We start from the raw sequence: 26,788 nt of genomic DNA, 5'->3' as shown, positions 1-26,788 counted from the left end.
GATTATAATGTGTCTCATTTATGGGTTTCTTTCACAATTACTCTACTTGCAATTTGCTGACTTTCTTGAATTTGTATGTCTATTTTACCCCCCCCTCAAATTTGGTAAGTTTTCAGACATTATTTTTTCAAATAAATACTCTGTCCCTTTCTCTTGCTTATTTTCTGGGACTTTCATAGTGCATACAGTGGCTCACTTGATATCCCATAAGTCATTTAGCCTTCTTCACTTTTCTTCATTCTTTTTTCTTTTCACTCCTCTGACTTAATAATTGCAAATAGCCTATCTTCAAGTTTGCTAGTTCATTTTCCTACCTGCTCAACTCTGCTGTTGAAACCCTCTAATAACAATTTTCAAATTAGTTCTTATATTTTCCATATTCAAGATTTGTGTGGGTTTTTAAAAAATTACTTCTACCTCTGTTAGTATTTTGTTCATGCATAATTTTCCTCATTTCATTTTGTTGTCTGTGTTCTCTTTTAGGTCACTGAATATCTTAAAATGACTTTTTGCCAGGTAATTCAGAGATCTGTGTTTCTTAAGGGTCATGTTCTAGTGCTTTATTTTGTTACCTTGGGGCAGGCTTCCGTGTGTGTGTGTGTGTTTTGTATGCCTTATGTTTCATTGAGATTTAAATATTTAAAAACAGACATCTGTCATAGTATTTATGGACTAGCTTCATGCATGGCAAGTCCTTCACCCATCACCCCAGCTAGAGGTTTTGGGACCTTAAAATATTTTCTGGGGATGAGTCTTTGGGGTTTTGCATATGTTTTCATTCTGCTATATACGGCCACTCTAAACTATCTTAATTTCCTTAAGCAGCTTGGAGATTGTGTTTCTTTTGTAGTTCTCTGCATATTTTCTGTTGCTTCCTTGGCATCTGACTGGGGAATTGCACATTTCCTGCTGCCTTAAAATACTTTAAAGTGCTGCAGCATTTGCCTGTGTTTTACTGTGACTTCCAAACTGTCATCCATACATAATACATTGCCACTCCCATTAGATCTCCATTAGGCAAAGCAGAAACCAGTCCCTTGGGCAGTCCCTAGACAAGCCAGAACATTGGATATAAGTTCTAGTCTTTTCTTTCTGTCCCAAGGGAGGAGCTTGGAATTGGCACATTTCCTCCTCATTGTGCCATGCCATGCTAGGAGAGGGGTTGGGGTGAGAAAAAGCCTTAAGGTTCCTGCCCTTTTAGGTATTTGACATGCATACATTTGCATGCTACAGCATCCTAACTTGTTTTTGGAGTTTTTAAAAAGGTATGTTTGTCTGCATATTATTGTTAACTTAGTGTCTCTATGGGGAGGAGGGTCTGGAGCTTCCAAGTTCACCATATTTCTGATGTGACTCTCACCTTCTGCTTCTAAGTTACCTCTATCTTCACTTAGTCTTATTTAATTGCTGTAAGTCTTTTCCTGTTTCCTGAGTTCTGGCAAAATTGGTTCTGACATTTTGTGCTTGTTTACATATATCTTGTCTATGAAGGGACCAGAACTTGGGAGTTACCATCTCTGAGAATTTGCTCCTAATGGTTGCTTCTGAGCTCACTCTCGGTATATGAATAGGATTTCGATAGGTGGACAGATAGTTCAGGCACTCCCATTGAGAGAAAGGGCATGAGCATATACAGATGGAAAAGTGCATTATATGCATTCTGTCATTACATGTAGAACGTGGAGTGTGTTCCAAGATAACATGTAAAGCATATCAACTATATATAATGCATATATTATCATGAAGTTAATGACAATTCAAATCATAACCTTGTGATACTACCTAGGTAGCCATGTTATTAAGAAGAGGTTTAAAAGAGACCTAAAGGAAATCAGTTCAAATATATAAAATAGCAGAGAATGCAGGTAGTGTCTGCCCTCCTGAGCTAGTTTTGGCATCATTTTAGTTTCAAAGGGGAGGTTATTATATTTCAACTACTAGGCTCAGCCCTGTTCCAGCCTCTAGAACTTATGCTAACCTCACACACAACATGGGATTCATGATTCTAATTGTCCATAGTACTCCTTATCCATTCTTCCCTTCTGGTGAATGCAGTGCGTCTAACATACAAACCTATATAAAATATTCTCCCATGGCTTCTTATTGCGGTCAGCATAAATTCTAATCTTCATAGCATGGCTTCCCTCAAACCTTTCATGATTTGACCTCTTCATTATTCCTCTAGCTTTATCTTTTGCTATTATTCAAATTCTATCTCTGATCTAGTCAGTTCCCTCCTTTCAAGTCTCCTAGTCTTTGCTTATGTCTATAATATTCTTTGGTTCCATTCATGGACCTTTAGATATCCTATTTGTCTCAGATTTGATGACACCCCTTTTCTCACCACCCCCAAGACAGGTTATGTTGCATTTCATAAGGTGAACAGCATGCCACATATCACATCTCCTTTTACACTTACGATGTTAGTTTCAAGTTTCTTTCCTATATCTCCACCAGCATACAAAATTGAGGTTAACAACCCTGTAATCATCACTGTATTACCCACTGTATTACCAATTCCTATAAAAGGATAGGCATATAAATATTTTCATTGAATAAATGAATCAATTTATTACATTACCAAGGGCATCTTGGTTTTAAATAATTAAAGTGTAATAAAAACTGCAACACTGAAATAATAACATACTCAATACCACAAGGTGCTGATTGGTTTGAAGCCTTAGAAGGAACCTGACTTCTGCTCTAAACAGAAATAAATACATACCTACAAGAAGAGACAAGACTGTGGTTTTTCCTGCCCCATTTTGTCCTAGAAGAATAGTGATTTGCCCCTTATATAAATTCAAAGACATGTTGTTTACTACTACTTTGTCACCAAATTCCTGTGAGATAAAAGAAAGAATAAATTGTTATCTGTCACTATCACTTATGAAAGACAAAACACTCAAATACTCTACCCTTAGAAGAAACAACATTATAAAACAGGTGAAGGTAGGATGTACAGGTTTCCAGTTATGCAAGTCATGGGCATGAAAGGTATAGTACAGAGGATATGGTCAATGGTACTATAATAGCATTGTAGGATAACAGGTGGTAGCTTGCTGGTGGTAAGCGCAACATAACATACAGACTAGTCAAATAACTATGTTGTCCACCTGAAGCTAATGTAACATTGTGAGTCAACTATAGTTCAATAAAGAAGTAAAAAAAAAAAAAAAGCAACGTTATACTATCAAACTTGTGAAAAAAGATAATGTGAACAATGAACAACATTTGTAGGTCACTGAGTTTGTATGTTAGGCAAAATAGGTGTGATTTGGTAAGGAAAATGGAGCCTTTCTATAGTCTATGTTGGAAGAGTGTAATATAGTAATTACGGGCTTATTCAATTGTAGTAAGAGCTAGGAAACTTCATAGAAGTTGCCACTGATGCTATGATTTCAGCCAGAAGTTTGGTGATTCACAAGAGCATGCCCAGAAATTCTTGAGATTCTAAGCAGAATTAATACATTTATTAATTTCTGAAGCTGTTTCAAAAAATAGAAATGGAAGGAACACTTTCAAACTCTATGAAGCCAGCATTACCTTGATCCCAAAGCCAGACAAAAACCCGTCAGAAAGAAGAATTATAGAGCAATATCCCTGATAAACATGGATGCCAAAATTCTCACTAAGATACTACCCAATAGGATCCAACACTATATTAAAAAGATTATTCACCATGACCAGGTGGGATTATTCCTGGGATGTCAGGGTAGTTCACATTTGCAAATCAATCAATATGATACACCACATTAATAAAAGAAAGGACAAGAACCATATGATCCTCTCAATTGATGCAGAAAAAGCATTTGACAAAATACAGCATACTTTCTTGATTAAAATTCTTCAAAATACAGGGATAGAGGGAACATACCTGAATATCATAAAAGCCATCCATGAATAGTCCACAGCAAATATCATTCTCAATGGGGAAAAACTGAGAGATTTTCCCTAAGGTCAGGAACATGACAGGGATGCCCACTCTCACCACTGCTGTTCAACACAGTACTAGAAGTCCTAGCCTCAGCAATCAGACAATGAAAAGAAATAAAAAGCAAACTGGCAAAGAAAAAGTCAAACTCTCACTCTTCGAAGACGGCATGATACTTCATGTGGAAAATCCTAAATGGATGAAGGATCTCAATGTGAGAAAGGAATCCATCAAAATCCTTGAGGAGAACACAGGCAGCAACCTCTTTGACCTCAGCCACAGCAACATCTTCCTAGGAACATCACCAAAGGCAAGGGAAGCAAGGGCAAAAATGAACTTTTGGGATTTTATCAAGATCAAAAGCTTTTGCACAGCAAAGGAGACAGGTAACAAAACCAAAAGACAACTGACAGAATGGGAGAAGATATTTGCAAATGACATATCAGATAAAGGGCTAGTGTCCAAAATCTATAAAGAACTTAGCAAACTCAACACCCAAAGAACAAAGAATCCAATCAAGAAATGGGCAGAGGACATGAACAGACATTTCTGCAAAGAAGACATCCAGATGGCCAACAGACACATGAAAAAGTGCTCCATATCACTCGGCATCAGGGAAATACAAATCAAAACCACAATGAGATATCACCTCACACCAGTCAGAATGGCTAAAATTAACAAGTCAGGAAATGACAGATGCTGGCGAGGATGCGGAGAAAGGGGAACCCTCCTACACTGTTGGTGGGAATGCAAGCTGGTGCAACCACTCTGGAAAACAGCATGGAGGTTCCTCAAAATGTTGAAAATAGAACTACCCTATGACCCTGCAATTGCACTGCTGGGTATTTACCCTAAAGATACAAACGTAGTGATCCGAAGGGGCACGTGCACCCGAATGTTTAGAGCAGCAATGTCTACAATAGCCAAACTATGGAAAGAACCTAGATGTCCATCTACAGACGAATGGATAAAGAAGATGTGGTATATATATACAATGGAATACTATGCAGCCATCAAAAGAAATGAAATCTTGCCATTTGCGACGACGTGGATGGAACTAGAGGGTATCATGCTTAGCGAAATAAGTCAATCGGAGAAAGACAACTATCATATGATCTCCCTGATATGAGGGAGAGGAGATGCAACATGGGGGGTTGGGGGGGTAGGAGAAGAGTAAATGAAACAAGATGGGATTGGGAGGGAGACAAACCATAAGTGACTCTTAATCTCACAAAACAAACTGAGGGTTGATGGGGGGAGGGGGTTGGGAGAGGGGGTGGGGTTATGGATATTGGGGAGGGTATGTGCTATGGTGAGTGTTGTGAAGTGTGTAAACCTGGCGATTCACACACCTTTACCCCTGGGGATAAAAATATATGTTTATAAAGCTTTAAAAAAAAAAAAAAGAAAGAAAGGATGAATCCCCAAGTTTTGTAGCAACATGGACGGGACTGGAAGAGATTATGCTGAGTGAAATAAGTCAAGCAGAGAGAGTCAATTATCATATGGTTTCACTTATTTGTGGAGCATAACAAATAGCATGGAGGACAAGGGGAGATGGAGAGGAGAAGGAGTTGAGGGAAATTGGAAGGGGAGGTGAACCATGAGAGACTATGGACTCTGAAAAACGATCTGAGAATTTTGAAGGGGTGGGGGGTGGGAGGTCGGGGGCACCAGGTGGTGTATTGTAGAGGGCACGGATTGCATGGAGCACTGGGTGTGGTGCAAAAATAATGAATACTGTTTTGCTGAAAATAAAAATTAAAAAAAAAAAGTTTGGGATCATTCTCTGCATATTTTCAGACCACAATGCTCTGAAACTAGAACTCAATCACAAGAGGAAAGTTGGAAAGAACTCAAATACATGGAGGCTAAAGAGGATCCTACTGAAGAATGAATGGGCCAACCAGGAAATTAAAGAAGAATTGAAAAAATTCCTGGAAACAAATGAAAATGAAAACACAACTGTTCAAAATATGTGGGACACAGCAAAGGTGGTCCTGAGAGGAAAATATATAGAGATACAGTCTTTCTCAAGAAACAAGAAAGGTCTCAAGTACACGACCTAACCCTACACCTAAAGGAGCTGGAGGAAGAACACAAAGAAAGCCCAAATCCAGCAGGAGAAGAGAAATAATAAAGATCAGAGCTGAAAGCAATGAAATAGAAACCAAAAGAACAGGAGCTGGTTCTTTGAAAGAATGAATAAGATTGATAAACCCTTGGCCAGACTTATCAAAAAGAAAAGAGAAAGGACCCAAATAAATAAAATCATGAATGAAAAGAGATCACAACCAACACAAAGAAATACAAACAATTATAAGAACATATTTTGATCAACTTTACACCAGCAAATTTGACAATCTGGAAGAAATGGACGCATTCCTAGAGACCTATAAGTTTATAGGTCTATAAACTACCAAAACAGAATCAGGAAGAAATAGAAAACCTGAAAAGACCCATACCAGTAAAGAGATTGAAGCAGTAATCAAAAATCTCCCAACAAACAAGAGCCCAGGACCAGATGGCTTCCCAGGGGAATTCTACCAAGCATTTAAAGAAGAATTAATACATACTCTCCCGAAACTATAGAAATGGAAGGAAAACCTCCAAACTCACTTTATGAGGCCAGCATTACCTTCATCCCAAAACCAGACAAAGACCCCTTCAAAAAGGAGAATTACAGACCAATACTCCTGATGAAGATGGATGCAAAAATTGTCACCAAAATACTAGCTAATAGGATCCAACAAGTCATTAAAAGTATTATTCACAACAACCAAGTGGGATTTATTCTGGGGCTGCAAGGTTGGTTCAACATCTGCAAATCAATCAATGTGATACAATACATTAATAAAAGAAAGAACAAGAACCATATGTTACTCTCAATAGATGCTGAAAAAGCATTTGACAAAGCAAGCATCGCTTCCTGATCAAAACTCTCCACAGTGTAGGCATAGAGGGTAGATTCCTCAATATCATCAAAGCCATCTATGAAAAACCCACAGCGAATATTATTCTCAATGGGGAAACACTGAGAGCTTTTCCCCTAAGGTCAGGAACACGGCAGGGCTGTCTACTGTCACCACTGGTATTCAACATAGTACTCGAAGTCCTAGCCTCATCAATGAGACGAAAAAAAGAAATAAAAGGCATCTGAATTGGCAAAGAAGAAGTCAAACTCTCACTCTTTGCTGCTGATATGATACTTTATGTGGAAAGCCCAAAAGATTCCATCCCAAACTGCTAGAACTCATATAGGAATTCAGTAAAGTGTCAGGTTATACAATCAATGTGCAGGAATCAGTTGCATTTCTATACCAACAGCAAGACAGAAGACAGAGAAATTAAGGAGTCAATCCCATTACAACTGTATCCGAAACCATAAGATACCTAGGAATAAACCTAACTAAAGAGGCAAAGAATCTGTATTCAGAAAACTATAAAGTCCTCATGAAAGAAACTGAGGAAGACACAAAGTGAAGGAAAAATGTTCCATGCTCATGGATTGGAAGAACAAATATTGTGAAAATGTCTCTGCTACCTAAAGCAATCTACACATTTAATGCAATCCCTATCAAAATACCATCAATTTTTTTCAAAGAAATAGAACAAATAATTCTAAAATTTATATGGAACCAGAAAAGAGCTCAAGTTGCCAGAGGAATGTTGAAAAAGAAAACCAAAGTTGGCAGTATCACAATTCCAGACTTCAAACTCTATTGCAAAGCTGTAATCTGCAAGACAGTATGGTACTGGCACAAAAACAAACACATAGATCACTGGAATAGAATAGACAGCCCAGAAATGGACCCTCAACTCTATGGTCAACTAATCTTTAACAAAGCAGGAAAAAATATCCAATGGAAAAAAGACAGCCTCTTCAACAAATGCTTTTGGTAAAATTGGACAGCCGCCATGCAGAAGAATGAAACTGGACCATTTCCTTACACCACACACGAAAATAGACTCCAAATGGATGAAAGACCTCAATGTGAGAGAGGAATCCATCCAAATCTTTGAGGAGAACAGAGGCAATAACCTCTTGGACCTCAGATGCTGCAATTTCTTTCTAGAAACATTGCCAAAGGCCAGGGAAGCAGGGCAAAAATCAACAATTGGGACTTCATCAAGATCAAAAGCTTTGCACAGCAAAGGAAAAATCGACAAAACCAAAAGACAACCAACAGAATGGGAGATATTTGATATATCTACTCTGCGCTTACTGAGTTATCACAACAGCAAATATTTGAGATATTTGTAAATGACGTATCAGATAAAGGGCTAGTATCCAAAAATCTATAAATAACTTATCAAACTGAATACCCAATGAACAAGTAATCTAATCAGGAAATGGGCAGAAGACATTAACAGACATTTCTGCAAAGAAGACATCCAACTGGCCAACAGACACATGAAAAAAATCCTCAACATCACTTGGCATCAGGGAAATACAAATCAAAACCACCGTGAGATATCACCTCACACCAGTCAGAATGGCTAAAATTAACAAGTCAGGAAACAACAGATGTTGGCAAGAAGGTGGAGAAAGGGGAACCCTCCTACACTGCTGATGGGAATGCAAGCTGGTACAGCCACTCTGGAAAACAGCATGACGGTTCCTCAAAAAAGTTGAAAATAGAGCTGACCTATGAGCCACCAATAGCACTGCTGGGTGTTTACCCCAAAATTACAAATGTAGTGATACAAAGGGGCACATGCACATGAATGTTTATAGCAGCAATGTCCATAATAGCCAAACTATGGAGTTTTACTGCTAGGAAATCAGCATGAAAAGTGGGTCCACAGACCCACTCCCCAGTGAAACAAGAAAAGCTGTGAAAATTAAAAAACAAAACAACAACAACAACAACAACAAATCACATATCGTCTTCAGGAATTGTCCTAAGGGAGCACAGGAAACAAGAAACATTTATTTAAGAGAATCTACTACAACTTGGTAAATGACAGACTTGCTGTTTTTAACATGCTAGTCTAGTTTCTCATTCTAGGAATTATTCTAGTTTACTCCTCTTCCTTCAGTGTCCTCCCACCCCCCAGTATTCTCAGTTCTGTTGGCAATCTCTTGGATCTATCCATTTGTTCATATACACTTCCACAACCCTTATCTAATTCTTATTTCTTATAAAAAGTAGCATCCAGTCTTCTTTTTCCCATTCTTTTCCTTTTCAACTCCCCACCCTTCAACACCCTGTTTTCCATACTGTAGCCAAAATGATCTTTAAAACACGTGTATCATATTCCTCTAGTGATCACCAATCAATGGCTTTCCAATTAAGCTATTTACTATCATTCTTTTGCCTCAAAATATACTGACTTCTTTTTGCTCCTCAAATACATGGAGATCTTTCTCACCTCAGTTCATTGAATTTGCTATTTGCTGACTATGGGTATTATTCTTTTCTTACTTAGCTTTTCAAAAAAATTAGCTCTACTCATTCTTCAGATCTCAGCTCAAAGGTCATCTCCTCAGAGAGATTTCTCTTTAACTACATTTAGTGTCATCCTCTGCACTTACACTCAGATGTTACTAAGGTACCTAGCTTATTTTCTTCACAGAATTTATTACAAAATTGAAATATCACTTGTTGCCAAGCCCATCAGAGGAGATTAAAAGCATAATGAAGTAAATACTATATTGTAAAGATATATCTATGCATTCTATGGATGTCTCTTAAATTACAATTATACTGATTATGACACATTCGTTATTAAGCATATTATTTGTTTTCTAGAAATGGCCAGTTACAAATCCAGGGCACAGTATATGGCTTTCAGTCTTTGCAGGAAAAAGAGACCTTTGAAACAAATACCTTGTGCAAATGTTTGATCTGGATACCTGCCACCAAAGTACTAGGTTCAGGCTCAAAATACTTGTTTGGAGTTTCCCCACAGTTTTTCATCTCTTCTTTTCTTCTTCTAATTTTTGGTGCACCAAACCAATAGGAGTGCTACAAAGAAAGCCAAAATGTAATTACTAGGATGAGCTTTCAGAAATGAAGCATTTCATCTGAACACATCTATAATGAATAAAATGACTGATTTAGTAATCAAAATGTGCCTACAAAGAAAAGTCCAGGACCAGATATCATCACTGGTACTAAGCATTTAAACAACAGTTAACAAAAATTGTTCTCTAAGCCTTTCAAAAATGTAAGAGAAAGGAACACTTTCTAACTCATTCTATGAGCTCAGTATTACTTGAAAAGCAAACTCCAAAGTCAGACAAAGACATCATAAGGAAAATAAACTACAGACCAATACCCCTTACTAATATAGATTTTAAAATCTTCAAAAAATACTTGTAAAGTAAATCTAATAGCATATCAAAAGGAATATTCATCATGGCAAAGTGGGATTTATCCTAGGAATTCAGAGTGGTTTAACATACAAAAACCAATCAACGAAATATATCACACTAATAGAACAAATGGAACATGATCATTTCAACTGATACAAATAAAGCCTCTGACAAAGTGTTTCATGATAAAAAAAAACACTTGGAAAACTAGGAACAGTTTCTTGACATTCATCAGGGAACTTATGAAAAAAACCACAGCTTAGTCTTCAATAGTGAAAGACTTAAGTTTTTCCTCTAAAATCAGGAATAAGACAAGGGCCTGCTTTCATCCTTGCTATTCACAGAAATAAAAGATATCCAAACTGGAAAGAAAGAAGTAAAACTACCTATATTTGAAGATAATGTGATTCTACATACTGATGTGCCCAAAGAATCCTCTCCTAATATACACTATTAGAGCTAATAAACAAATTCAGCAAAAAGGCAAGATACAAGATCAACATGTATACATCAGTTGGGAGCTATGAACAATATGAAAAGAAAATCCTATTCTAACAATTCTATTTTTTTTAAGATTTTATTTTTATTTATTTGACAGAGAGAGAGATATCACAAGTAAGCGGAGAGGCAGACAGAGAGAGAGAGGAAGAAGCAGGCTCTCCGCTGAGCAGAGAGCCCGATGCTGGGCTCGATCCCAGGACCCTGGGATCATGACCTGAGCCGAAGGCAGAGGCTTTAACCCACTGAGCCACCCAGGCGCCCCTCTAACAATTCTATTTATAATAGCATCCAAAAGAGTAAAATACTTAGGAACAAAGTTCCTAAACAAAGAGGTGAACGACTCATATACTGAAACTGTAACACCTCAATGAAAGAATTTAAAGACAATATAAATAGAAAGCTAAAAAAGAAGAAGAAAGTTCATGGACTGAAAGGCAATATTTTTCTGGTGGTGGTGGGGGGATGATTCCAAGATCATCACTGTTTGCTTTGCACTGATTCCCAGAGTTCCCTGCATCGCAGGGCTTCAGGGGCCCACAGTGTTGACATGTTCTTTCCTGGCTGCTTTCCTTTCCTGTCTCATTTCCCCTCTTTCTGATCCTTCCAAATAAATTTCAAACCCTGTTGAGAGACAGCATTTTTAATACAGCACTACCACTTAAAGCAATCAATAGATTCACTATAATTCCTATAAATATTCTAATGGTTACTTTTACAGATATACAGAAGCTGATATCAAGTTCTTATGGACTCCAGGACCTCCTAATAGCCAAAACAATCCTGAAAAAGAAGAGAAAAAGCTGGATGACATTTTCAGATTTTAAAACTTACTATAAAACTATAGTAATCAAACAGTGTGGTATTGACATGAGAATAGATGTATAGGCCAATGCAATAAACTTAAGTATGCAAGAGTGAAACCATACATTTATGGTCAATTTGCAACAAGGGTGCTAAGACCATTCAATGGGGAAAAACAGTCTTTCCAAAGAATGGTATTGGGACAAAAGGATATCCACAGCCAGAAAATGAAGCTGAATCCCTATCTCATACTATATGAAAATCAACCCAAAATTGATCAGTGATCTAAATTTAACAGATAAAAACCATACAATTCTTTTTTTAAAACCATCAAATTCTTAGAAGAAAACACGGGTAAATTTTGATGACTTTGGATTAGATGTGACACAAAATTCACAACCAACAAAAATTTTTTAATTGGTTTTGAATCAAAGTTAAAAATTATTGTGCATGAAAGAGTACTACAAAGAGAATGAAAAGATAACCCAGAGAATGGAATAAAATATTTGTAAATCATGTATCTGATAAGGCTCTACTGTCCAGAATATATATTTTAAAAAGTCACAGAGTTTGAATAGACATTTCTGTAAGTAACATATCCAATGGCCAAGAAGCAAGCCCATGAAAATATCTCAACATGATTAATCATTAGGGAAATGCATGTCAAAACCATGAGACCACTTTATACCCACAAGGATGGCCATAATAAAGGAAAAAGAATAAAAAAGTGTTTTGAGGCTGTGGAGAAATTGGAACCCTGGTACATTGCTTGTGGGAATGTACAAATGGTGCAGTCACTGCAGAAAACAGTTTAGTGATTACTGAAAACATGAAAACAGAATTATCCTAAGTACTAGCAATTCTACTCCAAGGTATATTCCCCAAAGAACTGAAACAGGTACACAAGCAAATATTTATAGATAAATATTCCTGGCAGCACTATTCAAACAGCCAAAAGATGTCCTACATTTCTAACTATAGGTTGATAAAGGAATTGTCCTATATACTTACAATGGAATGTTATTCAGTAATCAAAAAGAATGAAGTGCTGATACATATTCATGGATAAACTTCAAAAGCATTATGTTAAGTGAAAGAAACTGAATAGTCACATATTATATGATTTTATTTATACAAGACATCCAGAATAGTAAGTCCTTAGAAAAAGAAAGCTGATTAGTGGTTGTTAGGGGCTTTGGGATAGGGAAAAATGGGATGTGACTTCTTAATGGGTATAAGGCTTTATTTTTTGGGGTGATAAATATTTTGGAACTAGGTATGTGCAAGTACATTGTAAATGTACTAACTTCCACTTTTTTGTTCCACTTCAAAATAGTTAATTTTAACATATGAATTTCATTGGAATTAAAAATTTTAATGTGAAAAAAGAAATGAAGTACTCTAAGAACTTAAAAAAAACACTGGCTTGGTTTACTCTGTGGCTACTGCATACCTCAAGGGATTGAACTTTGCAGCAAAATTGTGTATGATTTATATCTCTAGGATTTAGAAGTAAAAATTGTTTTGAAATGTTAGTGTTCAGGAAGAAGAGACAAAACGGAATTATTCAACAATGAAGTCATAGCCAATGCATTTTATCACACTCAGAATACTTTCTTTGTACTGTATATTATTCAGGAAATAATGTGGAGGGCAAGATGCAGAAACTCTTCCACTCTAAGTAAACTGGTCTACTCCTTGAAAGTAAACAGGTGGTAAGGACAGAGATACGGGAAATACCCCATCCTCTACTTACTAGGATCTAAGAAATCATTGCATGTTATTTAGCTGGGAAAATCTTCTGCAGACTTTCAGGTTTCTTAATCCTTCAATCTAATTTACTATGTACCATGTAGCTGAAGAAGAGTTCTATTACTCACAATTTTTAAATGTATGGGGTTTCAGTGTCTTATCCACAGATATGCATTTGCATATGTGGAAGGCTTTAAGAGATCAAGAAATAGCTAGCATTTTCCTATGGCTGGCATGCACAGGAAAATTATTCTGCATATGGCCTTTTGATTTGCCTATAAATATTAAAAGAAATAGGCTCAAAGGGACTATGACTTTTTATAATAACAACAGCATTAGTACTCACCATAAGAAAAAAGTACCATGGTTGGGGCACGCCATACTGCCCTGGAAAGACAGTTTCTATATACCAGGTCACAAGGCCATACAAGAAAGCATCAAGTAAAAGCATTAACAAAATATAGCCAAACATGAGATTATCCTCAAGGTGGACTGGTGTCCAAATATTATTCCATCTAATACCAATTTCTGAAATAAAAAGGAGATACCATGGATGACAGCTCTGTAAAACAGCAAAGAAAAAAGTTGATACTCTAAATCCTGTCACTGTGAATTATCTATATGTTAATACCCTTATTATTTAAGTCATCTAAGAAAAAGATAGAATATGTAATAACACTGGGTTCTTCTGACCTCGATTTAGAATCTACAAAAATAAATAGGAATGACTGAGACAAGGTCAACGAATGAAACAATAATAACAAAAATGGCAAGAAAAAAGGAAGTCTATTAGAGCCTATTTTTCTATCCCTTCATACTAAATTCACATTTAAACTACCATCAGGGTACACAAATCTGGAAAGATATTCAACAGCACTAGAGATGGATGCTGACTACACTACAATGCAGAAGAAAAAGAGATTTTGCTTAAATATAGTTCTGGGGCACCTGGGTAGCTCAGGTGGTTAAGTGTGCAAATCTCGATTTTGGCTCAGGTCATGTCAGGGTCATAAGATCCAGCCCTGCACTGGGCTCCATGCTGGGTGTGGAGCTTGCCTGATTCTCTCTCTCCCTCTCCCTCTGCTCTTCCTCCCCCACTCACACACATGGCACATACAACTCTCTCTAAATCAATCAATAAATAAAGTTCTGATAGAAGAGAAAAAGAAAGTCATTTAAAAAGTTATCCTTTGTTCTATTTCTTCTATTTTTGGACAAAGTATAGCATAACTGAAAAAGCATGGGGGCTTGCAGTGAACTCCTAATTCAAAGACATTTCATGAATATGGTCAGTGAAACTTGTCCTTTCTTTCAGCTTCAGCCTCCCTTTCCTATAGATCAATACCATCAGAATATTCATTAGTGCTGTGTATTTGAAAAAGCTATAAAAAAGTAATAGTTTAAGAAAAAGTATTTAGTAGAGTTAAAAATTATCAAAATGAAAGCCATTTTGAGAGACAGTGAACAGCAAATTAGAAACAACAACAACAAAGGTAGAATGCAATTTTAGGAAGTCTGCTGTACCTTGAGAAATCCTCCCAGCCAGAACACAACAGGAGTTCGTGAAAGAGAAAATATAGAAAATAATAACTAAATAAAATAAACTAATCCAATAAAAAAAAATTCAATTAGAAAACCAAAAAGTGGGTGCCTGGGTGGCTCAGTTGGTTAAGCGCCTGCTTTTGGCTCAGGTCATGATCCTGGAGTCCTGTATCGAGTCCCACATCGGGCTCCCAGCTCTGTGGGGAGTCTGCTTCTCCCTCTGACCCTCTCCCCTCTCATGCTCTCACTCTCTTTCTCTCTCTCTCTCTCAAATAAATAAGTAAAAATCTTTTAAAAAACTAATTAGAAAACCAAAAAGTATACATCCTGTTGTAGACTAAGCCAATGAAAATCCCACATCTAGATAAATACCAGTGAAATTTTAATGTTTCAGGTATAAAGAAAGAAAAATACAAGTATCCATACAGAAATTATATGTATATTCTTCTGACTGGCTGTTCATTGGGAGTAGGTTTTTGTTCACAGGTGAAAAAATTAAGTCCTTAATCATCTTCATTAATGAATAAATGTAATGAAATTCCCACTAAATCCCGGTAAGAGTTTTCATAGATTTTGATAAAGTGATTCTCAAAGTGATATGAATAAAAAACAAGGTCTGGGGATACGAACATATTAAGACTTGTTATAAAGCTATGAGAAAACCATTGTAGTGCTGACACAAAAGTAGAATAAAAGAGATCAAAAGAATGGAAAAAGTCACCAGAAAGATACATGCCTATGTGGAAACTTGACATAAAACAAAGGTGGAATTTGAAACCAGTAGAGATCAACAAATTATCCAATAAATAATGGTAATAGCTTGATTTCCATATGGAAAATAAAATTAAGTTCTTAGCTCAAACCGGCAGAAGTATCTACTCTGCGCTTACTGAGTTATCACAACAGCAATATCAATCAAAGCTAAGCTATGAATATCTTATAAAATAGTATTTTTATATTGAAAAAATTATTTACATTAGTATGTATACAAAAAATTATTTACATTAGTATGTATACTGTTTGAGCAAATATATGTGTATTGTTATGCTAATAGCAAAAAACTGGAAACCACTTAAATATACATTGCCAGAGAACTAATCAATTATAGTACGTCACAATGGATAGAATACTAAACGACTATGTAAAAAGTTAGTATTTCTCTATGTGAGAAGAGGTCTAACAGATTATTAAGTTAAATAAAGCAAGTAGCAGAACAGGCTTAAAACTACTTTATTTGAGAGTATAACTGGAGGCTTATTGTGGAGTAATGGGGAACTTCTAATTTTTCACAACTCTGATTTTTCTTTTTTTAGTTCACATAACTGCTTTTACAATAAACAAACAAATCTAGGGATAAATAACTTGTATAGGATTTTCTTACTTCCTTACCCACTGTCCCACCTATGTTGCCTCAATTCAACCTTTCAAGGAATCAAACAGCAAAGGCAAAATTTGCAGGGCAAACACATACGTCTTACTTCCAACTTGAGCAGATGACTAATCCCCAGTGCCAATGCAACATTTGAGCTGAGACAGGCAGCCACCTTCTTGGTAAGGGTCATCTGTCCATAGAATTGAATAATGGTATTAAATGGAAAGAAACTGGCAAAATATAGGAGACTTCCAGCAGAAGCAGCCAAATGGACTGAAAATAAGGAAATTATAAGGTCACCCTAAAGCAATATGCAAAATACTGACTTTTTCTACTACATTATAGAGAAAAGAATGTAAGCTCTATGAGGGAAGAGTATTTGTCTTTCTTTTTCATCCTTGTGTCACCATCAGGCTCACAGTACATGCTCCCTAAATATGTGTTAAATAAATGAATTAATAGTTTGTGTACAGGATATTTATAGTCATTTGAATGAAGATTTATTCATGAGCACTGGGCTTGAGAAATTATAAATGCACACAATCGGTATTAATAATTATTAATAACTGCTAGAGTTTCCAGAGTCTTAAGTACTGGGTAGAATAAAAAGCTCTGTATGAAGTTTTAAACATTATGCTTCCAAAAAAAAGAAAAAAAAGAAAGAAAAAAATAAACATATGCTTCCAATCTCAATCACGATGCCCCAAATAAAGAATAGCTGAAGAGGGGCGCCTGGTTGGCTCAGTGTGTTAAAGCCTCTGCCTTCGGCTCGAGTCATGATCCCAGAGTCCTGGGATTGAGCCCCACATCGGGCTCTCTGCTCAGCAGGGGACCTCCTTCCTCCTCTCTCTCTGCCTGCCTCTCTGCCTACTTGTGATCTCTGTCTGTCAAAAAAATAAATAAAATCCTAAAAAAAAAAAAATAGCTGAATAAATTGCTAACTACTGAGAGTTGGATATGGTTAGGTCCATAAGCATTGGATCTTATAGGCTCGAAAAAGAATTCTTGTTAAGATTATCATTGGGATGGGGGCGCCTGGGTGGCTCAGCGGGTTAAAGCCTCTGCCTTCGGCTCAGGTCATGATCCCAGGGTCCTGGGATCGAGCCCCACATCGGGCTCTCTGCTTGGCAGGGAGCCTGCTTCCTCCTCTCCCTCTCTCTCTGCCTGCCTCTCTGCCTACTTGTGATCTCTCTCTGTCAAATAAATAAAATCTTAAAAAAAAAAAAGATTATCATTGAGATGACATAAAATCAACATTAAAGAAGAAAGTAAAAACACCCAAATCATAGTCAACTAATCTTCAACAAAGCAGGAAAGAATATCCAATGGAAAAAAGACACTCTCTTCAACAAATGGTGTTGGGCAAACTGGACAGCCACATGCAGAAGAATGAAACTGGACCACTTTCTCAAATCATATACAAAAATAAATTCAGAATGGATCAAAGACCTCAAAGTGAGACAGGAAACCATTGAAATCCTAGAGGAGAACACAGGCAGCAACCTCTTTGACTTAGGCCATATCAACTACTTGCTAGGCACATCGTTGGAGACAAGGGAAACAAAAGCAAAAATGAACTCTTAGGACTTCTGCATGTTGAAGAAACAAAACTAAAAGGCAACCTATGGAATGGGAAAAGATATTTGCAAACAACATATCTGATAAAGAGTTAGTATCTAAAATCTATAAAGAACTTATCAAATTCAACACCTGAAAAACAAATAACCCAGTTAAGAAATGGGCAGAAGACACAAATAGACATTTTTCCAAAGAAGACATCCAGATGGCTTACAGATACATGAAAAGATGCCCAGCATCACTCAGGATCAGGGAAATACAAATCAAAACCATGATGAGAAACCACCTCAGACCTAGCAGAATGGCTAAAATTAACGGCACAAGAAACAACAGATGTTGGCAAGGATATAGAGAAAGAGGAACACTCTTACACTGTTGGTGGGAATGAAAACTAGTGCAGCCACTCCAGACAACAGTATGGAGGTTCTTCAAAAAGTTAAAAATAGAACTATCCTACAACCCAGCAATTGTACTACTCGTATTTACCCAAAGGATATACAAATTTTAGATTCAGAGGGGTACATGAACCCCAATGTTCATAGCAGCATTATCAATGATAGCCAAACTATGGAAAGAGCCCAAAGGTCTACTTACTGATAAAGAAGATGTAGTAGGGGGAGGAGTCAAGATGGCGGAGAAGTAGCAGGCTGAGACTACTTCAGGTAGCAGTAGATCAGCTAGATAGCTTATCTAAAGATGGAAAACACCTACAAATCCAATGGGAGATCAAAGAGAAGAAGAACAGCAATTGTAGAAACAGAAAATCAACCACTTTCTGAAAGGTAAGACTGGTGGAGAAGTGAATCCAAAGCGACGGGAAGATAGACCATGGGGGGAGGGGCCGGCTCCCGGCGAGTGGTGGAGCAACGGAGCACAAAATCAGGACTTTTAAAAGTCTGTTCCGCTGAGGGACATCGCTCCAGAGGCTTAACCGGGGTGAAGCCCACGTGGGGTCAGCGTGGCCTCAGGTCCCGCAGGGTCACAGAAGGATTGGGGGCGTCTGAGTGTCTCAGAGCTTGCACGAATTAGAATAGGGAAGCCGGCTACAGAGACAGAGCCGAGGAGTGAGCTCTCAGCTCGGGTTACCTTGAACCCGTCACAGGCTCGGTCAGCTTGGAGCGTGGCCAGAGGCAGGGTGACGGGAGTAATTGGGCGCTGTTCTCTGAGGGCACACTGAGGAGTGGAGCCCCGGGCTCTCGGCTCCTCTGGGCCGGAGACCGGGAGGCCGCCATCTTCATTCCCGCCCTCCGGAACTCTACGGAAAGCGCTCAGGGAACAAAAGCTCCCAAAAGCAAACCCGAGCGGACTACTCAGCCCGGCCCCGGGTAAGGGCGGTGCAACTCCACCTGGGGCAAAGACACTTGAGAATCACTACAACAGGCCCCTCCCCCAGAAGATCAACAAGAAATCCAGCCAGGACCAAGTTCACTTACCAAGGAGTGCAGTTTCAATACCAAGGAGAGCAGCAGAATTCCAGAGGAAGAGAAAGCAAAGCACGGAACTCATGGCTTTCTCCCCATGATTCTTTAGCCTTCCAGTTAATTTAATTTTTTTTTTCTTTTTCAATTTTTTTCCCCTCTGCTTCTGCCAAATTTTTTAAACTTTTACCCTTTTCTTTTTTAACGTTTTTAAACTAGTTTATCTAATATATATATATTTTTTCTTTTTTATATTTTTTTCTTTATTCATTTTCTTTTTTTAATTGTTTCTTTTTTTTTTCTTTCTGAAACTCTTTTTATCCCCTTTCTCCCCCCTCACGATTTGGGATCTCTTCTGATTTGGTTAAAGCATATTTTCCTGGGGTTGTCGCAACCCTTTTAGTATTTTACCTGCTCCTTCATATACTCTTATTGGACAAAATGACAAGGCAGAAAAATTCACCACAAAAAAAAAGAACAAGAGGCAGTACCAAAGGCTAGGGACCTAATCAACACAGATATTGGTAATATGTCAGATCTAGAGTTCAGAATAACGATTCTCAAGGCTTAGCCGGGCTCGAAAAAGGCATGGAAGATATTAGAGAAACCCTCTCAGGAGATATAAAAGCCCTTTCTGGAGAAATAAAAGAACTAAAATCTAACCAAGTTGAAATCAAAAAAGCTATTAATGAGGTGCAATCAAAAATGGAGGCTCTCACTGCTAGGATAAATGAGGCAGAAAGACTTAGCAATATAGAAGACCAAATGACAGAGAATAAAGATGCTAAGCAAAAGAGGGACAAACAGCTACTGGACCATGAAGGGAGAATTTGAGAGATAAGTGATACCATAAGACAAAACAACGTTAGAATAATTGGGATTCCAAAAGAAGAAGAAAGAGAGAGGGGAGCAGAAGGTATATTGGAGAGAATTATTGGAGAGAATTTCCCCAATATGGCAAAGGGAACAAGCATCAAAATCCAGGAGGTTCAGAGAACCCCCCTCAAAATCAATAAGAATAGGTCCACACCCCATCATCTAATAGTAAAATTTACAAGTCTTAATGACAAATAGAAAATCTTGAAAGCAGTCCGGGAAAAGAAGTCTGTAACATATAATGGTAAAAATATTAGATTGGCAGCAGACTTATCCACAGAGACCTGGCAGACCAGAAAGAGCTGGCATGATATATTCAGAACACTAAAGGAGAAAAACATGCAGCCAAGAATACTATATCCAACTAGGCTATCATTGAAAATAGAAGGAGAGATTAAAAGCTTCCAGGACAAACAAAAACTGAAAGAATTTGCAAACACCAAACCAGCTCTACAGGAAATATTGAAAGGGGTCCTCTAAGCAGAGAGAGACCCTAAAAGTAGTAGATCAGAAAGGAACAGAGACAATATACAATAACAGTCACCTTACAGGCAATACAATGGCACTAAATTCATATCTCTCAATACTTACCCTGAATGTTAATGGGCTAAATGCCCCAATCAAAAGACACAGGGTGTCAGAATGGATAAAAAAACAAAACCGATCTATATGTTGCCTACAAGAAACTCCAGATTTAAAGTGCGGGGGTGGAAAAGAATTTACCATGCTAATGGACATCAGAAGAAAGCAGGAGTGGCAATCCTTATATCAGATCAATTAGATTTGAAGCTAAAGACTATAATAGGAGATGAGGAAGGACACTATATCATACTCAAAGAATCTGTCCAACAAGAAGATCTAATAGTTTTAAATACCTATGCCAAAACGTGGGAGCAGCCAACTGTATAAACCAATTAATAACAAAATCAAAGAAACACATCAACAATAATACATTAATAGTAGGGGACTTTAACACCCCCTCACTGAAATGGACAGATCATCCAAGCAAAAGATCAACAAGGAAATAAAGGCCTTAAATGACACACTGGACCAGATGGACATCACAGATATATTCAGAACATTCCATCCCAAAGCAATAGAATACTCATTCTTCTCTAGTGCATATGGAACATTCTCCAGAATAGATAACATCCTCGGTCCTAAATCAGGTCTCAACTGGTATCAAAAGATTGGGATCATTCCCTACATATTTTCAGACCACAATGCTCTAAAGCTAGAACTCAATCACAAGAGGAAATTTGGAAAGAACCCAAATACATGGAGACTAAACAGCATCCTTCTAAAGAATGAATAGGTCAACAAGGAAATTAAAGAAGAATTGAAAAAATTCATGGAAACAAATGATAATGAAAACACAAGGGTTCAAAATCTGTGGGACACAACAAAGGCAGTCCTGAGAGGAAAATATATAGTGGTACAAGCCTTTCTCAAGAAACAAGAAAGGTCTCAGGCACACAACCTAACCATACACCTAAAGGAGCTGGAGAAAGAACAAGAAAGAAACCCTAAACCCAGCAGGAGAAGAGAAATCATAAAGATCAGAGCAGAAATCAATGAAATAGAAATGAAAAAAAAAAAACAATAGAACAAATCAACGAAACTAGGAGCTGGTTCTTTGAAAGAATTAATAAGATTGATAAACCCCTGGCTAGACTTATCAAAAAGAAAAGAGAAAGGACCCAAATAAAATCATGAATGAAAGAGAGATCACAATTAACACCAAAGAAATACAATTATAAGAACATACTATGAGCAACTCTACACCAATAAATTTGACAATCTGGAAGAAATGGATGCATTCCTAGAGACAAATAAACTACCGCAACTGAACCAGGAAGAAATAGAAAACCTGAACAGACCCATAACCAGTAAGGAGATTGAAACAGTCATCAAAAATCTCCAAAGAAACAAAAGCCCAGGGCCAGACGGCTTCCCGGGGGAATTCTACCAAACATTTAAAGAAGAACTAATTCCTATTCTCCTGAAACTGTTCCAAAAAATAGAAATGGAAGGAAAACTTCCAAACTCATTTTATGAGGCCAGCATCACCTTGATCCCAAAACCAGACAAGGATCCCCCTCAAAAAAGAGAACTACAGACCAATATCCTTGATGAACACAGATGCGAAAATTCTCACCAAAATACTAGCCAATAGGATCCAACAGTACATTAAAAGGATTATTCATGGGGCGCCTGGGTGGCTCAGGGGTTAAAGCCTCTGCCTTCAGCTCAGGTCATGATCCCGGGGTCCTGGGATCGAGCCCCACATTGGGCTCTCTGCTCAGTGGCGAGCCTGCTTCCCCTTCTCTCTCTGCCTGCCTCTCTGCCTACTTGTGATTTCTCTCTCTGTCAAATAAAGAAAGAAAATCTTTAAAAAAAAAAAAAAAGGATTATTCACCATGACCAAGTGGGATTTATTACAGGGCTGCAATGTTGGTTCAACATCCACAAATCAATCACTGTGATACAACACATTAATTAAAAAAAGAAAAGAACCATATGATACTCTGAATAGATGCTGAAAAAGCATTTGACAAAGTACAGCATCCCTTCCTGATCAAAACTCTTCAAAGTGTAGGGATAGACGGCACATAACTCAATATTATCAAAGCCATCTATGAAAAACCCACCGCAAATATCATTCTCAATGGAGAAAAACTGAAAGCTTTTCCGCTAAGGTCAGGAACACGGCAGGGATGTCCATTATCACCACTGCTATTCAACATAGTACTAGAAGTCCTAGCCTCAGCAATCAGACAACAAAAGGAAATTAAAGGCATCCAAATCGGCAAAGAAGAAGTCAAACTATCACTCTTCGCAGATGATATGATACTCTATGTGGAAAACCCAAAAGACTCCACTCCAAAACTGCTAGAACTTGTACAGGAATTCAGTAAAGTGTCAGGATATAAAATCAATGCACAGAAATCAGTTGCATTTCTCTACACCAACAACAAGACAGAAGAAAGAGAAATTAAGGAGTCCATCCCATTTACAATTGCACCCAAAACTATAAGATACCTAGGAATAAACCTAACCAAAGAGACTAAGAATCTATACTCAGAAAACTATAAAGTACTCATGAAAGAAATTGAGGAAGACACAAAGAAATGGAAAAATGTTCCATGCTCCTGGATTGGAAGAATAAATATTGTGAAAATGTCTATGCTACCTAAAGCAATCTACACATTTAATGCAATTCCTATCAAAGTACCATCCATTTTTTTCAAAGAAATGGAACAAATGATCCTAAAATTTATATGGAACCAGAAAAGACCTCGAATAGCCAAAGGAATATTGAAAAAGAAAGCCAAAGTTGGTGGCATCACAATTCCGGACTTCAAGCTCTATTACAAAGCTGTCATCATCAAGACAGCATGGTACTGGCACAAAAACAGACACATAGATCAATGGAACAGAATAGAGCCCAGAAATAGACCCTCAACTCTATGGTCAACTAATCTTCGACAAAGCAGGAAAGAATGTCCAATGGAAAAAAGACAGCCTCTTCCATAAATGGTATTGGGAAAATTGGACAGCCACATGCAGAAAAATGAAATTGGACCATTTCCTCACACCACACATGAAAATAGACTCAAAATGGATGAAGGACCTTAATGTGAGAAAGGAATCCATCAAAATCCTCGAGGAGAACACAGGCAGCAACCTCTTCAACCTCAGCCGCAGCAACATCTTCCTAGGAACATTGCCAAAGGCAAGGGAAGCAAGGGCAAAAATGAACTATTGGGATTTTATCAAGATCAAAAGCTTTTGCACAGCAAAGGAAACAGGTAACAAAACCAAAAGACAACTGACAGAATGGGAGAAGATATTTACAAGCGACATATCAGATAAAGGGCTAGTGTCCAAAATCTATAAAGAACTTAGCAAACTCAACACCCAAAGAACAAATAATCCAATCAAGAAATGGGCAGAAGACATGAACAGACATTTCTGCAAAGGAGACATCCAGATGGCCAACAGACACATGAAAAAGTGCTCCACATCACTCGGCATCAGGGAAATACAAATCAAAACCACAATGAGATATCACCTCACACCAGTCAGAATGGCTAAAATTAACAAGTCAGGAAATGACAGATGCTGGCGAGGATGCGGAGAAAGGGGAACCCTCCTACACTGTTGGTGGGAATGCAAGCTGGTGCAACCACTCTGGAAAACAGCATGGAGGTTCCTCAAAATGTTGAAAATAGAACTACCCCATGACCCAGCAATTGCACTGCTGGGTATTTACCCTAAAGATACAAACGTAGTGATCTGAAGGGGCACGTGCACCCGAATGTTTATAGCAGCAATGTCTACAATAGCCAAACTATGGAAAGAACCTAGATGTCCATCAACAGACGAATGGATAAAGAAGATGTGGTATATATACACAATGGAATACTATGCAGCCATCAAAAGAAATGAAATCTTGCCATTTGCGACGACGTGGATGGAACTAGAGGGTATCATGCTTAGCGAAATAAGTCAATCGGAGAAAGACAACTATCATATGATCTCCCTGATATGAGGGAGAGGAGATGCAACATGGGGGGTTAAGAGGGTAGGAGAAGAGTAAATGAAACAAGATGGGATTGGGAGGGAGACAAACCATAAGTGACTCTTTTTTTTTTTAAAGATTTTATTTATTTATTTGTCAGAGAGAGAGAGGGAGAGAGAGCAAGCACAGGCAGACAGAATGGCAGGCAGAGGGAGAAGCAGGCTCCCTGATGAGCAAGGAGCCCGATGCGGGACTCGATCCCAGGACGCTGGGATCATGACCTGAGCCGAAGGCAGCTGCTTAACCAACTGAGCCACCCAGGCGTCCCACCATAAGTGACTCTTAATCTCACAAAACAAACTGAGGGTTGATGGAGAGAGGGGGGTTGGGGGGTGGGGTTATGGACATTGGGGAGGGTATGTGCTATGGTGAGTGCTGTGATGTGTGTAAACCTGGTGATTCATAGACCTGTACCGCTGGGGATAAAAATATATGTTTATAAAAAATAAAAAGTTAAAAAAAAATAAAAGAAGATGTAGTACAACACACACACACACACACACACACACACACACACACACACACACCACAGTGGAATATTACTCAGCCATCAAAAAGAATGAAATCCTGCCCTATGCCATGATGTAGATGGAACTACTAAATGAAATGTCAGAGGAAGACAAATACTATATGACTTCACTCATATGTGGAATTAAGAAACAAAACAGATGAACACAGGAGAAGGGGGAAAGAAAAAGAGAGAGGCAAACCATAAGAGACTCTTAATTATAGAGAACACACTGAGGGTTGATGGAAGGAGGTAGGCTGTGGATGGGCTAAATGGATGATGCATATTAAGGGGGGCACATGTTGTGATGAGAAAGGGCTGTTATGTGTTAAGTGATGAACTGCCAAGTTCTACTTCTGCAACCAGTATTACACTGTATGTTAACTAACTAGAATTTAAATAAAAACTTGAAACAAAAAATAAATAAGGCAAACACAAAAAAACACTCAAATTATAATGATATCAACTGTCTCTTTCTTCCTTTAAATCACTTTATTGAGGTATAACTGACATATAAAGAGCCGTACATACTTAACAACTTGATGAGTCTGGAGGTAGGTATATACCTGTGAATACATAATCTATGCTATAAACATATCTATCACCTCCCAAAGTTTCCTTCTGCCCTGTTTACTTATTATCTTTTTGGTGATATGAATACTTAACATAAAATGTACCTCTTAGCAAGTTTTTTAAGTGTACAGTACAGTATTACTATAATACTACAGTATTACTATTACTTATAGGCACTATGTTTTTTAGGAGATCTCTAAGATACTTCTTCATCTTGCATAATGAAACTCTGTACCCTTTCACTAATACCTCCCTGCTTCCCTTTCCCCCAACTCCCAGGCAACCACCATTCTATACTGTGTATAAAGTATGACTACTTTAGATGTTTTTTTTTTTTAAGATTTTATTTATTGACAGAGAGAGAGAGAGAGATCACAATTAGGCAGAGCAGAGGCGGGGGTGGGGGAAGCAGGCTCCCTGCTGAGCAGAGAGCCCAATGTGGGGCTCGATCCCAGGACCCTGCGATCATGACATGAGCTGAAGGCAGAGGCTTAACCCACTGAGCCACCCAGGTGCCCCTACTTTACATTTCTTAAATAAGTGGCATCATGTCTTATTTTCTGTGTCTTGCTTGTTCACAACCTAATGTCTTCTAGAGTCAGTATTTTTACAAATGGCAGAATTTCCTTTGTTTGTAAGGCAGAAAAATATCCCTTTGAATGTATATACCACGTTTTTCTTTTAGCCATTCACCCACTGAAGGACAATTTAGGTTGCTTTTGTGGCTTTTCTATTGTGAATAATGAATACAACAATACAGATATTTCACTTATTATACATTTTTACTTATCTATTAATTTTTTTTCCCATCATGATATATGTATTCCTTAATCCCAATCCCCTATTTTCCCCATCCCCCATTCATGTCCCCTTTGGTAACCATCAGTCTGTTCTCCGCAATTAAGAGTCTGTTTCTTAGTTTATTTCTCTCTTTTTCTCCCTTTGGTCATTTGTTTTGTTTCTTAAATTCACACATGAGTGAAATCGTATAGCATATGTCTTTCTCTGACTCACTTATTTTGCTTA

At 37.8% G+C, this 26,788-nt stretch overlaps 1 protein-coding gene across 1 annotated transcript in view; it reads right to left on the bottom strand.

Annotated features, from left to right (window-relative positions):
* LOC125090549 (phospholipid-transporting ATPase ABCA3-like) overlaps positions 1–26,788 on the bottom strand; it is a 196,657-nt gene that overhangs the window by 132,257 nt on the left and 37,612 nt on the right. Inside the window, exons 9-12 of the mRNA XM_047713324.1 lie at positions 16,324–16,497; positions 13,657–13,838; positions 9,769–9,906; positions 2,732–2,843 (exon numbers count right to left, since the gene is read on the bottom strand). Of these exons, the coding sequence (XP_047569280.1) occupies positions 2,732–2,843; positions 9,769–9,906; positions 13,657–13,838; positions 16,324–16,497 (606 nt within the window). The remainder of the gene's footprint in view (positions 1–2,731; positions 2,844–9,768; positions 9,907–13,656; positions 13,839–16,323; positions 16,498–26,788) is intronic.

Source organism: Lutra lutra, chromosome 18, assembly GCF_902655055.1.
Source record: "Lutra lutra chromosome 18, mLutLut1.2, whole genome shotgun sequence".
NCBI lineage: Eukaryota > Metazoa > Chordata > Mammalia > Carnivora > Mustelidae > Lutra > Lutra lutra.
Note: the sequence above shows the minus strand (reverse complement) of the source record. Positions and strands in the feature narration are given on the sequence as shown.